We start from the raw sequence: 13,974 nt of genomic DNA, 5'->3' as shown, positions 1-13,974 counted from the left end.
GCCAAAATTATTCCATTCTGAAAGAATTAAATTATGGTACAGCTGTAAAGAAAAGCAGAATTATAATACTCTCCACTATTTCCTTGTTTTCAAATCCAAATGGGCAGTGACAGACCACAGGGATGTACTTTATGCTTTGAAGTGCAAATTCTTATGTCTAAGCTCTCAATATCATTAGTTACCTTCTTGTTTTAGAGAAATATCACAATGGAATTACATATAATTTTTATGTACTACTTGCCATGTAAATGTATTACTTAAAAATGTCTACATGGGGAAATAGAGTTAAAACAAGAGACTGATACTTTCAGTCCTCATGTAACGCAAATCATGTATGTTATCTGAAATTTCATGTTTTCTATAAGTTTGAATGGCGTCATATTCTATCACGATGGTATACAGGGCAAGTGAAATAAAAAAGTTTCTTAGAATAGTTTTCCAAATGACAAACGGCAGTTTTTACTAAGTATTAAATACCCAAATTGAAATATTGAACCAGAATATGAAATCCATGGGTTTTCCCAAGGGATTACTTCTCTAATTATAGAAATGACAAGGAGTACTCATATCCTAATTTCCCAAATCCAAGGCAGGAAGAATAAACAAATAATTCCTTTACTTAAGGGATAAGGGCCCACATACCAGGTCCATTTTCTACATCTGTTTATAAGGAAAAGATTACGTCATGACAGTTTCTCTCTGCTCTCACTAATGGACAGCCACTGTTCTTTGGCAGAGAAGACTTTATTAAGCTATCCATCAAACCTAAGATGGAGAAACTAGTCATGTAAAAGTTTATATGGAAGCATTAGAAACACTTAAAATAGTTTGAATGCACATTGGTGCCTATTGAAGAACAATACTGATAAATAAATACCATTTCAACTAAATCTATAGTTAGCCATTCTGGAAAATAACATCCCATTGAAAGTGTTAATAGCAATTTTTTGACTAACCAAAATATGAGTGCCACTGATTTCCAGCTAAGGAAATTGCAATATTACACCAAGTGTTACAGAAGCTCCACAAAACTGTTAAACAAAACCAAATTGTAGTTAGGTACCACAAAGAAAACTTATTTATATTTTATATAAAAATATATTAAAAATATTTTTTATAAAAATACATTTCTACTAAATAAAATTAGATCCTCCCTCACACCACTACCACCTCAATCACAATAAGAAATAATCCCAAATGGGCAAAAGGTTAGCTTAAATACCACTTTTTTAAAAACACACAGTTTCAAGCCACAAAGCTGACTTCTAAAAGTCTTTGCCTTTGCTCTATACTCTATGGCATAAGTGTGCATCTTCTTTAAGAAAGCTGTATATCAGCTCTGTTCCCAGTGAACAGTGAACTGTCTCAAATCCACGTCACAGAGGCTGGATCAATCTTGCAAACACAAGTCATTGCTAAAAAGAGGCCTTGAACTGAAACAGCCTGGAAAATGTATTAGATACTCATCCTAGCAGAGTGTATGCCTTCAAAACAGTTTAAAATGTAATGTGGAAAAACTTAAATTAAAACACACCATTTAAAATAAAAATCCTGCCTTAACAGATGTAAAGTCCCTGATTCAAAGAAACAAATTACCTGGAGTTAGTGAAGGGAGAGACTAACACATGAAGATTTCTTTTTGCATTTTTTCCAATTATAGTTGGAGGGGGGAATCTCCCATTCCTTGTTTATTACACTTTTCTATTAAGCTTTGGAAGTGCCTTCTTTCTTTTGTGAAATAGAAGCCAGACCAGCTATCCTTGCTTAGAAAAATAATATGGGGTATTAGGGGAAAATAAGAATGGTATATATACTACCACTACCGACAAAACCATTTTCAAATATGTATATATTGCTGTAAACATTCCATTGTTAGACCTCCCATAATGAGAGGAAAAGAGAAAACTTAGGTGTGGCCACTGTTTCTAATAAATCAAGCTTAATCCTATAATAACTCTGAAATCTAGAAATGTGCAGGAATAATGAGCATAGTATCACCTCATGTGAAACTCATACCTTAATAATTAACAATATGACTACTTAAATTGAAATCTCTACCTTATAATCCAAAGCTGAGAGTTTTTCCAATCTTTTGTTTACATCAGGAGAACCCATCTTCTTGGTAAACTGAATAAAACATAGTTTGTTTTGTGCCAAAAATGATAAGATGATAAAGCTGTCTGTGAGAAGAGCTTTAAAAAAAAAAAGGAAGATTTATTAATACCATCAAATAATAAGCTAGAATAAAATAACAATGAATTGATTTTTTTCCAATGAAATTACAATAGGCTATTTTTAGAAAATAAATGTTAACTGAAATAACTAGTCTCCTAAATATCATTATGACAATTTACAAGGATATTAAAGATACTGGAAATAAATAATAATCATCAGTTTAATCATGCATGGATTTGATACTTTTCCTTCTTTTCTGAGACCATGTCAATATACTCTGATGTTTGGGAACAACCACCAAATAAGATGTAGTTGGAAATAGGGCTAGAAAAGCATAAAGACCATTTCACACCTGAATGTAAAGATTAAAACATGTACTTTTATTTATCCTTAGCCTTTAATCCTGTGTTCATACAATATAAACCACCTGAGAATAAATTGGATTAACAAATATAGATCAGTACTCCCCACCAATCTTACTTTTTATTTTTAAATGTTTCATCAATGAACCTTCTTTTTGAGAGTGTATAAGCTGAATGAAATAAAGCATATTATTTCCAATATGTGCATTAAATATTTAAAAAGGAATATTAGCAAAAATACTTCTACAGCTTTATTTCTAAAGCATACAAGTAGGTAGATAATTTTTGTGGGTTACAGAAAGGGCCATTAATGTTACATAAAATTGATAACAGTAACTGAGAAATGTTTTATGTTGTTCCTAGCATAAAGAAATTATTGAATGTTTTATATATTTTTCTTTACTTCTACACCCCTCATTGTTCAAACAGTTACCAACAGCAGATCTACACAATTACAGGAGAATCTGGAGAACTGCCAAGAAATCACATTGTTATCATTGTCTCTTGAGAGTGTATAAATAAAAGAAACAAGTGAAAGAAGATATCTCAGAGACACGAATAATGTTGAAAGTCTCCTTTTAATTCTTATAGAGTTGCAGCAGGATGATAAAATCATCACAGTCACTATTTTATTTCAGTGTCAACAAAGGGGTCAAAATGAAACCTCTTCCATAGGGAAGCTTCCTTAGCACCACTGTCCTAAAAGGAAGAGAACATGGCACACTTACAAGCCTACCCTCAACGTATTATCATCAGCAGTGTTGCTAATCGTAGGCATCCTGCAGGCTGCTTTGCTTTAGGATGATGAAATTGGGTCTGACTTGTTCAGAGGTAGCTTAGTGAGAGCACACAGCAGAAGGGCGGTCTGTATTCTCACCTCTGTCTTGCCCATTAGACCACACTTCCCTTTGATTATTCAATTTAAGACACCGACAATTTTCAGACTCTAATGAAAATGAAATCTGTTTCTTAGACCTTTTACTGTGAATAAAAGAACATAATCTTAAAACTTCAGGAGTCAGCATAGTGTAGTGCAAAGAAAATGGGTTCTGCAGCTAGAACCCGGGTTCAGCTTTCAGCTCAGTCACTCTGAGCTGTTCCTTAGTATCACGTTTGTGAGCATGTTCCTTAGTATCGCAGCTTCAATTTCCTTATCGATAAACTGAAAATAGCTATTCCTTATAAAAGGTTGCTTTTTGAATTAAATAAAATGGGTAGGTTGGCAAAGCTTAAAGCCTCTTCAGGTTCAGTAAATGTTAGTATCCTACCTTTTAAATATCTGGCTTAAAATCTTTTTCTTCTGTGCTTCTACATACTATTGTAGTATCACTAAACAGAATCCAGATTTATCTAGTATATTTGGCATTGATGTTTGATATTTAGAAATAGTGCCTAATCACTATGTTGTACACCTGGAAATAATTCAATATTGTATGTCAATTCTAATTTTAAAAAGAAAGAAATATTGCCCAGACACTCTCAAAAGTTAATATTCATAGAGTTTGGTAACAAAGAATCTTCCTAAAGAGGCAAAGCAAACATTATTATATTTTTTAACTGGGGGCTCTGTTGACATATTGGGTTATTTACTTAAAATTCATTTTTGAAAATGAAAAATATTTGAAATGTCAACAATAGGGAACTAATTTTTAAAGTACACACCAGAAAAAAAAATTTTTGAAAATACATTCACATTTTTTAAGTTAAGAGTGAAAAATATTCAGAATATGAGCTTAACACTTGACAAAAACTTTGATATTAAATATTAGTCAAAACTTGTATTGGTCCCACAGGTTGTAACTATGCTATTACATGCAATTACTTGTGTTTGCAGGTCCCCAGTGGTAATAATTAGTCTACCTGTTGACACACTATTTCTCCTCCCCACTGTTAATGTAAGCAATTGATTTGCACATGGGGGTAATTACCATCACTGATGGTGTCTGAGATGAGCTTCCCCACCAGGCTTCTGTCAATCACCACTTTCTCCAGCTGCGACCCAGAAAGGCTTAGGGACACCAGCACACCTGAACCAAAAAGGAGCTAAAACCAGGTAAGAGGAGGGAGGGGAGAAAGATATACTGAGGATTAGAATCTTTTAAACTTCTCTCTCCAAATGTATAACTTATACAGATATTTACACATGCATCTACTAGTACACCATGAAATTTTCAAAAACAATCACTGACAATTTACAGGTGGTTAAATGATGAAACACAATTGGTGTGTTGATTAAAGCTATATGCAAAAACGAGTGTAGTCCATGTTTATTAGAAGTCTAATCTTCTAAATACTTAGAAGGTACACATGCAGAAATAACTGCTTTGCATTGCATACAGAAATGTAACATGTTCTATTAAAATATTTTGAAAGATTACTATTTATATCAAAAATTAAAAGATTTCTTGAGGTTTGAATAGTCATTGCTATGCAAAATAGAAAGTATGCCACCATGACAACATAAACAGCAAATGTTAATGATTTTTTTGCAATTTAAACCCCAATTTTACAAATAAAGATCTTGTCTATCTAAAATATTAATATACATTAAGTCAAGGCAATTAAAGTAAAATGTTAACTTTTAAAATTCATAAATAAATAACACATACCAGAAACAATTTCTCAAGAAAAGATAGAGAAATGTAGTAAAGTACCAGGCTTTATCGATGTCAGTGCTCATCCAACACCCAACAAAAGATGATTTAATGTCACCATTATGATTTTATGCTGCTCGTTTCCATTTGTGGCAGCATTATTCATTCATCTCCAAATGTTTAAAACTTCTGAAGGACTATGCATATGGGTATGCTTGTTATCTATGAGATTATGAAATATCAACATTGGAAGAAATTGTTTCACCTTCAAGGCAACAGACTCAAAGCAGATGAATCATGGAATAGCATATGGCATAAGAGGAAAAAAAACCAATTGTCAGTAAACTTATCATGAACATGCCAGCCAAACTCAAAGACTACTATGGTTTTTAAACAAAACGGGAATTTCCCCCACCTACCTAGGCATCATGTCCTAGCTAGAGAGGATGATTCTGTATCAAGACATATTGGGGCATGTGTATAAGATGAGCAGCATGAGAGACTAGGGTCATATAAAAAAAAGACCACTATTCCCCCACTGCCTGAAAGATTTCAGGCATATGAATCAGAAAAGGAACTGAAGGGTCCCTTTGTATTTAACTGTTAGAATCCTTGTCCTACTCACCAGAAAGCTTTCTTTTCAGTCTTGTGCTTACAACATGATTTAATGGACTGTCCATTTCATATTAACATCCCAAATGGGGGTGGAATGGGGCAGGACTTAATCATCTTTATTGGTTTTGGAGAAAGCACATTTGTTCCAAGAATTTCAAATTACTTTTGCTACTGGATTACAACCAGCCCTGTTTTATGCCTCAATGGGAAACACTGGTATTTCCATTTTGGGGAATTCCCCCATAAGAACATAGCATGTGGTCTTCACCCCTTAAATTCTTCCTTCTCAGGAAGTCAATGTTAGGGTCATCTTTCTTATCTAGTTCTTCTCCTGGAAACAGCTTTTTCCTACCTTCCCCATTTATTCAAAACATCTCAAAAATAAATAAAAAAAGATAAATTTTAATCTACTAAAACTTTATACCTATACTCTTAAGCACCACTTAATTATCCAGAGACTACTAGCTCCTTATGGATACTGGCTAGGCCTCTTTTATGTTTTTATCTTCAGTGTCTAGAACAATGCTAGGCACAAAGTAGGTGCTAACTTAATGTTTAGAGTAATAATCATAATTAACTTATCATAGGGTCAGATGATTCATAGGTGGAAGGAAACCTGGTTTAATCTTCCACTTCCACGTGACCTGGAAGTTCCTTCTGCAGCATCCCTTTCAAGTATCCTTCCAGCATCCAGCTCGTGCTTGAATATTGCCAGACCAGGAGCTCACTACTTTACTGAAAAGCTAGTCCACCATTGGGCATTACTTCATAATCTTCCTCAAAGGAGGTTCAGCCACTTATTTACACATTCAACTGATTCAGTCCACAAATATATATGTAGCATATATATTTTTTATGAGCCAGACCCTATTCTAGCTGTTGAAGATACAGCAGTGAACAATCAGACAATACCCCTGCCCTTACTCCCCTCAGGGAGCTTGCCTTCGAATGTGGAGACAGGCAATACATAGTCTTAATATAATGTCAGATAGCAATAAGAACTACAGAGAAAAATAAAGCACAGTGAGGATGGGGATTTTAGGAAGAAGCTGTTTTAAGAAGGATGACTAATAAATAAAAAGGCCTTTCTGAAGAGATGACATTTGAGTACACACTCAAATGAAGTGAAGTAAGTAGCCATATGGCTATTTGGAGAAAGGGAGTTTGAGGCAGAGAACAGCAAATACAAAAACCGTGAGGTCAGAATGTGCTGTAGAAAGCTAGGCCCATGGAGAGGAAGGGAGGGGAGGGAGAGGTGGAAGGGGAGAGGAAGGGGAAGAGAAGGGAAGGGAAGGGAAGGAGGGAGATGGATATTCAGAGGAGGAAAGGAGAGAGATATTCAGGGGCCAGTTTGGGTTGAACCTTTTTGATGAGAAGCAGCAGAGAATTATAATCCAATTATGCTTTAAAGCAGAAATCAGGCAAGAATAGAAGCAAGGAGACAATGAGGAGGCTGGTCTAGGTGAGAGAAGATGATGGTCTGACCTTGAGCAGCAATGGTAAAGAAATGATATGTTGGAAGATTTGAGATATATTTTAAAGGGTATTAACCAGGACTTGCTGAAGGACTGGATGTGCATACATGAGAAGAACTCAAAGGTGTTTACACTAAGCAACTGGGTTTACTGAGACCAAGAACTGAGGGGAAGCAAATTTATATTAGAGGGAATCAAGAGTTTGTTTTTGCGCATGTTAAGTTTGAGGGCTATGGACATACAAGTAAATATATCAAGTAGACAATTAGAAATGAGTCTGCAGTTCAGGTAAAGTGAGGACTGGAAATATATACTCAGGAGTCATCAACAATATATAGGTAGTAAAGTTGTAAAACTGGATAAGCTCTCCTTTAAAAATGAGTGGAGAGGTCATAAGTGTGGGGCCCTAATCCAATCTGACTGCTATTCTTATAAAAATAAAAAGTAAAAAGAGAGACACCAGAGGGCCCTCTCTCTCCATGCGCCACACAGAGAAGAGGACCTTTGACACAGCAAGAAGACAGCTGCTTACAAGCCAGGAAGAGAGGCTTCACCAGAAACCACCCCAGAGGGCTCCTTGATCTTGGAACTGTGAGAAAATAAATTTCTGTTGTTTAAGGAAAAAGAACAAAAGAGTGGCAAACAAGAGGTTCCACTCTGGAATCTTTAGAGGTGTTAAAAAGTCAGGGTAGCCTTATTGACACCTATTTGGGGTACTCATTGGGATCAAGGTATGGCCATCATTTCAGATCTCTTGTAGTCTATAGGTACCCTTGACACCAGATTTTGTAATAAGAATGTATAACTAAATTAATAAGCTAATTAATGCATTTTTATAAAACAGCCTGTGGGGAAGGATAAAGTTTCCAAGTACTGGTGCCAAATATACTTCTGGATGGTAATGAAGATAACTGGAATTAGGAAAAAATAGTCTGAAACTCAGGAAAAGAATATTCCAGCCCAGACAGGAAAGTATTTCTGCCTGTTTACCCAAAAGGTTAGTTCTTAAACCTGCCAAAATGGAACAGGCCTATGTAAGATTGGGCAGGACAGGAAGGAAAAGGGCACTAAGATACTGTCCTATTCCAGTGCAGAGGGAGGTACCTCCAGAGCAGATGAGAAGAGATCCATGGGATGAATCAAGGAGAAGGCCCATGGGATTTCCCAATTTTAATGTTGGGTATTTGTGTAGAAAACTGCTGACACAAAATAGGAATTGAAACTTCCTTTTCTCTGACACCCTCCCAGATAGAAAGTATCTTTCCTTATTATTTCTGCTCTAACCCTGTTTCTTTCCATTGCCTTTACCATTTTCTCCCTCTCATTTTCTTCAAGCTTATAGAGAGGTGTGCTTTTTCTTTAAGAAACAGTGAAACGATTTCCATGACCTTCAAATGGCTCTTCAAGTTGGTTTTTCTTAACCCTAAGTCTACAGTGCTTAGATAAAGTACTCAATTGGATATGAAATGGCACTGGTGCCGGGGTCCAACCCCAGCGGGTCCAGGGGTACCCAAAGGTGTGGACGGAGTCGGTGAAGAAGGAATGATACGGAGACAGCGTTCAGTTGATCAGCAGCCTAGCCAGGATCTCTAGCCCGGATCTCCAGAGAGGTTCTGCTTCAGATCTCCAGCGAGGTTCTGTAGCCATGTTCCCTCGCTAGGTTCTCCAGCCAGGTTCTGTCCAGGCTCTCCAGTCAGGTTCAGTGTCCAGGTTCCAGTCAGGTTCTCCTGCCAATCTCTGTAGTCAGGTTCAGTCCAGGATCCCTTGCCATGTTCTCCCGCTAGGCTCTGTCTCTAGGCTCTGAGGCCAGTCCCTCTCCAGGATCCTCTGGCATGCTCTCGCCAGCGAAGTTCTTCTTTCTCTAGGCTCCGTGTAGTTTCTGTCTTCTGAATTCTGTCTCCTGAGTTCTGAGTGTTTCTGTCTTGTTACAACTGTATTTATACCAGTTGATTCAATCCTATCAATCTCTATTACAAAGGTTAGGGCGTTTCTTATCTCCATTCCAGGGAGAAAAGATTATGTAGTTTAAGCATGATTGTTCGTAGTTAAAGGGATTAATTACCCGCCTGGCACTTAGTTGAGGGGTTTTATTCCCTCCCTAACTTCAGGGGAAAATCCCTACCTGGGGATTCAACCTTTCTCGGAGAGGTGACTTTGGTTAAAACACAGCGCCAAGAAGGTGAGCAAACATATTAAGAAAAGTATGCCATATATGCCAGGTCCCTTGAAACAGCAAGGATGGACCGGCTCCCGGCAAATTCCCCCTTTTTTATTTTTTAAAAGCAAGCATTAAAAAGAAAAACCTGAAACGCTCTCTTGTATCCATTTTAAGAGTAGGATTGGCGCTTTCTGCTATTACCTGAGCCCTGATCTATCACCCCAGGGAGAGCTTGCCAATCCTGCACTTTCCCGGGGTGGAAAGGCTGCAGTGGGGTTAAGGATAAGGCTCCTTGGGCCTACCTTCTCCCATGCCTCTACATTTACCTTTCCGGCACCTTTCCTTCCTCAGAAAAGCATGGACGTATTTCTTGTATAAAATGTTCTGTCTGACTGGGAGTAACCTTAATTCTTCTGCTAATAAGCATATATGTTAAAAGATCAATACAGAGTCTTTTTTCTTTAGACTCAGTATGGCACATCTTCTTAATCTAAAGATCAATACAGAGTCTTCTTTCTTTGGACTCAGTATGGCACATCTTCTCAATCTAAGTTCTGTACTATCCACCTTCTTACCCTACTTATCCTCTATAGGGGGGTCTGTAGCACCCTGGTGGAGTCCTATCCGTCCCGAGTGTGGGGTTCTCAATGAGGGGGGCTTACCTAAGGGAATCCTGTTCCAGGGGTTCCCAAAGGTGTGGACGGATTCGGCGAAGACTATCCACCCTCTTCCTACGGTGGAGTCTGATCCGTCCCGAGTGTGGGGGTTCACAATGGGGGAGAGGGGCTTACCTAGGGGTCCCTGTTCGGGCGCCATATGCCGGGGTCCAGCCCCAGCAGGTCCAGGGGTCCCCAAAGGTGTGGACGGAGTCGGTGAAGAAGGAATGATACGGAGACAGCGTTCAGTTGATCAGCAGCCTAGCCAGGATCTCTAGCCCGGATCTCCAGAGAGGTTCTGCTTCAGATCTCCAGCGAGGTTCTGTAGCCATGTTCCCTTCGCTAGGTTCTCCAGCCAGGTTCTGTCCAGGCTCTCCAGTCAGGTTCAGTGTCCAGGTTCCAGTCAGGTTCTCCTGCCAATCTCTGTAGTCAGGTTCAGTCCAGGATCCCTTGCCATGTTCTCCCGCTAGGCTCTGTCTCTAGGCTCTGAGGCCAGTCCCTCTCCAGGATCCTCTGGCATGCTCTCACCAGCGAAGTTCTTCTTTCTCTAGGCTCCGTGTAGTTTCTGTCTTCTGAATTCTGTCTCCTGAGTTCTGAGTGTTTCTGTCTTGTTACAACTGTATTTATACCAGTTGATTCAATCCTATCAATCTCTATTACAAAGGTTAGGGCGTTTCTTATCTCCATTCCAGGGAGAAAAGATTATGTAGTTTAAGCATGATTGTTCGTAGTTAAAGGGATTAATTACCCGCCTGGCACTTAGTTGAGGGGTTTTATTCCCTCCCTAACTTCAGGGGAAAATCCCTACCTGGGGATTCAACCTTTCTCGGAGAGGTGACTTTGGTTAAAACACAGCGCCAAGAAGGTGAGCAAACATATTAAGAAAAGTATGCCATATATGCCAGGTCCCTTGAAACAGCAAGGATGGACCGGCTCCCGGCACACTGGGAGAAGAAAGAGAAAATTATAGCGGATGACATCATTAATTAAAAAAACATAAATAACCACAATAATCTGAGTTTCATTCATTCAGCAGGTCAAAAATAGGTAACTGCCTCCTATATGTGCCAAGTATATATGGGAATACAATGATGAATAAACAGTCACATTGATAGAATATGTGTAGAATAGTGTAGACCTAATCTCAGAGAGAAGTGGGGGTTTTGGTTAGGATAGATGACTGCTTCCTAGAAGAGTAGTTTATGACGCACAAAAAAGAGAAATACATTACACTTGGTCTCAAGTATTGAAAAAGAGAGGGTACATTAAGTCTTTGTGAATGGGCTGTTTTATGATAGTGGCCACAAACAATCACATTGCAATCAACATTCTCATAGGTTAAGAAAACTACCCCCCAAATCCATGTGATTATTATCACATCTGGGAGGAAATTAAAAGTATAGGTATTCAGGGTCAATACTAAAAATCAACAATGGGTGATAGGTTCAATCAGGGATTTGAGAGTTAACTCATGTCCAGGCAGCCAAGACTGGTCCCATGAAATCATTAGGAGACACGTGGGAGACAGCAGGTACTAAACACTACAATTCACAGAGGCAACAAAGTATTAGGACTCTTGGAATAAATTACAGGGCTGAAGCAAATATTTAAAGTACATAGAGATACTCCCTGGAGATAGTTGGTTACTATCAGTATGAATTTGCATACTGATAGTAACCAACACCCCTCCAAAACTGCCCCCCCCCCCCAATACAAACTATGGGATAAATTCTGGAGAAACTCGGAGAACTACAGACAGTCAAACAATTTTACACTGGGGAAATCTATAATGAAGAGTAGTTACTGATTACTTTAGAAGATAACCTGCTAGAAGAGAGAGAACATATTTTCTGTAATTTATTCCTTCATTCAGTAAACATTTATTGAGCATAGAGAGAAACCATGCCTGACTAATGCAGTAAAGTACAGAGACAAAAGTGAATGTAGCTAGGACAAAGATAAAAAGATTAATTGACTCACTATAGGAAATTGACATAAGGGCAGGAAACAAAAGGACAAAAAATAGTTTTTCTGGATGTTAACAACGGGGTTTCCCAAGGAATTATTCAATATATGGAATAGAAACATGCCTGGAAATTTGTTTGATAATTCTTTTTTTTTAAATATATTTTATTGATTTTTTACAGAGAGGAAGGGAGAGAAAGAGATAGTTAAAAACATCGATGAGAGAGAAACATCGATCAGCTGCCTCTTGCACACCTCCCACTGGGGATGTGCCCACAACCCAGGTACATGCCCTTGACCGGAATCGAACCCGGGACCTTTCAGTCCGCAGGCCGACGCTCTATCCACTGAGCCAAACCGGTTTCGGCTTGCTTGATAATTTTAATTCAAATTAAGAAATATCATTTTTTCACTTATTCTCATTGTAAAATGAGTGATGCTACATTTTAATCCATAATGTAATTTTAAATCTAGCCTATATAATAATGATATATTTTATATTTTATATACCTATAATTTATGTAATTATATACATTTAATATTTATGTAATTACATATATAAAGATCACATAAAAGTAATTGTTCCCACAAAATATTTATAATTTAGAATCATGGTCAAATTCACAAAGGTAAATCATGTATTTGCTGGCAGTTTTAAAGATCTAATTGGATAAAAACAGTGGCAGGAAGTGAACAAGAACACATGCCAAGCAACTCATTACTTTTGCTCAAAATTTTATAATTTACAGAGGACTTATATACTCTTTCTATGATGAATATAAAATTCCAATAAAACCCTGGTACATAATAAATACACGAGTTACAAAAATAGTAGTAACTAGGTTAATCCTCATACTAATTCACAGTCAGGCGAGTAGAGCAACTAACCAAAGATCTCATAATTTGTGGGCAAGTAGAGTTAAGACAGGAAAAATTCTATGTTCTTTCTCCTGCTGTTGACTTCTCAGTTGACCTCCATGCAATATCTCACCTGGTTTCCGTCTGTTTAGCTGCTACTATACTCTACACTAATCTCCCTCTACTCCACTGGTTCTGAACTCGGGGTGATTTGGACTACCCAGGGACATCTGGCAATGTCTGGAGACACTGTGATTTGTCACAACCTCTATATGTTAGCCATGTCTACTGAGGCTCACCTAAGAGAGTGCTTATAAATAAGTTGCTATAGAGGCAAAAGTGTTTTCCATATCTCCATCAAGCAGACTTGGGGAGTCCTCAAATTCTAACACTTTTCTCACATATAGGAAGGGTAAGAAATGAGAACTTGGTCAGATATCTTAAGTAGAGTGGTGGACACTGCCCAGTTCAGAACAGGACCTGGAGGAAGCCTGTTCCATAGTCTCTAACCAAGTTCAGGGCTATGGCTCTGATGACTAATGCCAGTTGTCAAGACAGAAAGAGCCCCAGGCAGGTCAGATAGCTGTGGCAGCTTGATACAAATATCCTGTAAGAACACCTCCTTGCTTTCTTTCCAAGTCTCCGCTCACCAATCAGCCTTCTTATCTTTAACTTAGTCTCTTGAGTAATTCATCCATCAGGTGGGAATGCCCCAAGCAAATGAGCAAGGTCTGTGATGCCAAATATAACTCGCACTGTGAATTAGTAAACTACAATGACAGTTAATAAATCAGTTGCTTCGTAGTTTAGTTACTGTGAATGTTGTTAGTACAAGAAAACAAATGAAGATAACATAAGAGATAGATAAGTTTAATTAATCAGAAATTTTCTGCTGAAAATACACTGCTGAAGTGGGGAGGAAATCTTTAGAAGTTGGAGACCTACATGAATAGCATCATCCCATTTTATTAGGGAAAAAGCAGGTGTGGTATGTGTATAAATACATATTACAGAAATTGTCTATATAAACCCAAGAAAATGTCAGGAAAAATATATCCAAACTGTTGATAGTAGGTAACTCAAAGAGATGGAATTGGGGAGCTAAAGGCATGAACT

The 13,974-nt window shown here is 37.8% G+C and overlaps 1 protein-coding gene across 3 annotated transcripts in view; it reads right to left on the bottom strand.

Moving 5' to 3' along the window:
- The window catches only part of WDPCP (WD repeat containing planar cell polarity effector), a 272,798-nt gene that overhangs the window by 173,211 nt on the left and 85,613 nt on the right, over nt 1-13,974 (bottom strand). For all 3 annotated transcript variants that reach the window (XM_059659666.1, XM_059659667.1, XM_059659668.1), the window contains exons 7-8: nt 4,466-4,580; nt 2,059-2,192 (exon numbers count right to left, since the gene is read on the bottom strand). In XM_059659666.1, coding sequence (XP_059515649.1) covers nt 2,059-2,192; nt 4,466-4,580 — 249 coding nt within the window. The remainder of the gene's footprint in view (nt 1-2,058; nt 2,193-4,465; nt 4,581-13,974) is intronic.

This window comes from Myotis daubentonii, chromosome 12 (assembly GCF_963259705.1).
Source record: "Myotis daubentonii chromosome 12, mMyoDau2.1, whole genome shotgun sequence".
Classification (NCBI taxonomy): Eukaryota; Metazoa; Chordata; class Mammalia; order Chiroptera; family Vespertilionidae; genus Myotis; species Myotis daubentonii.
This window is presented reverse-complemented; position numbering and strand designations above follow the sequence as displayed.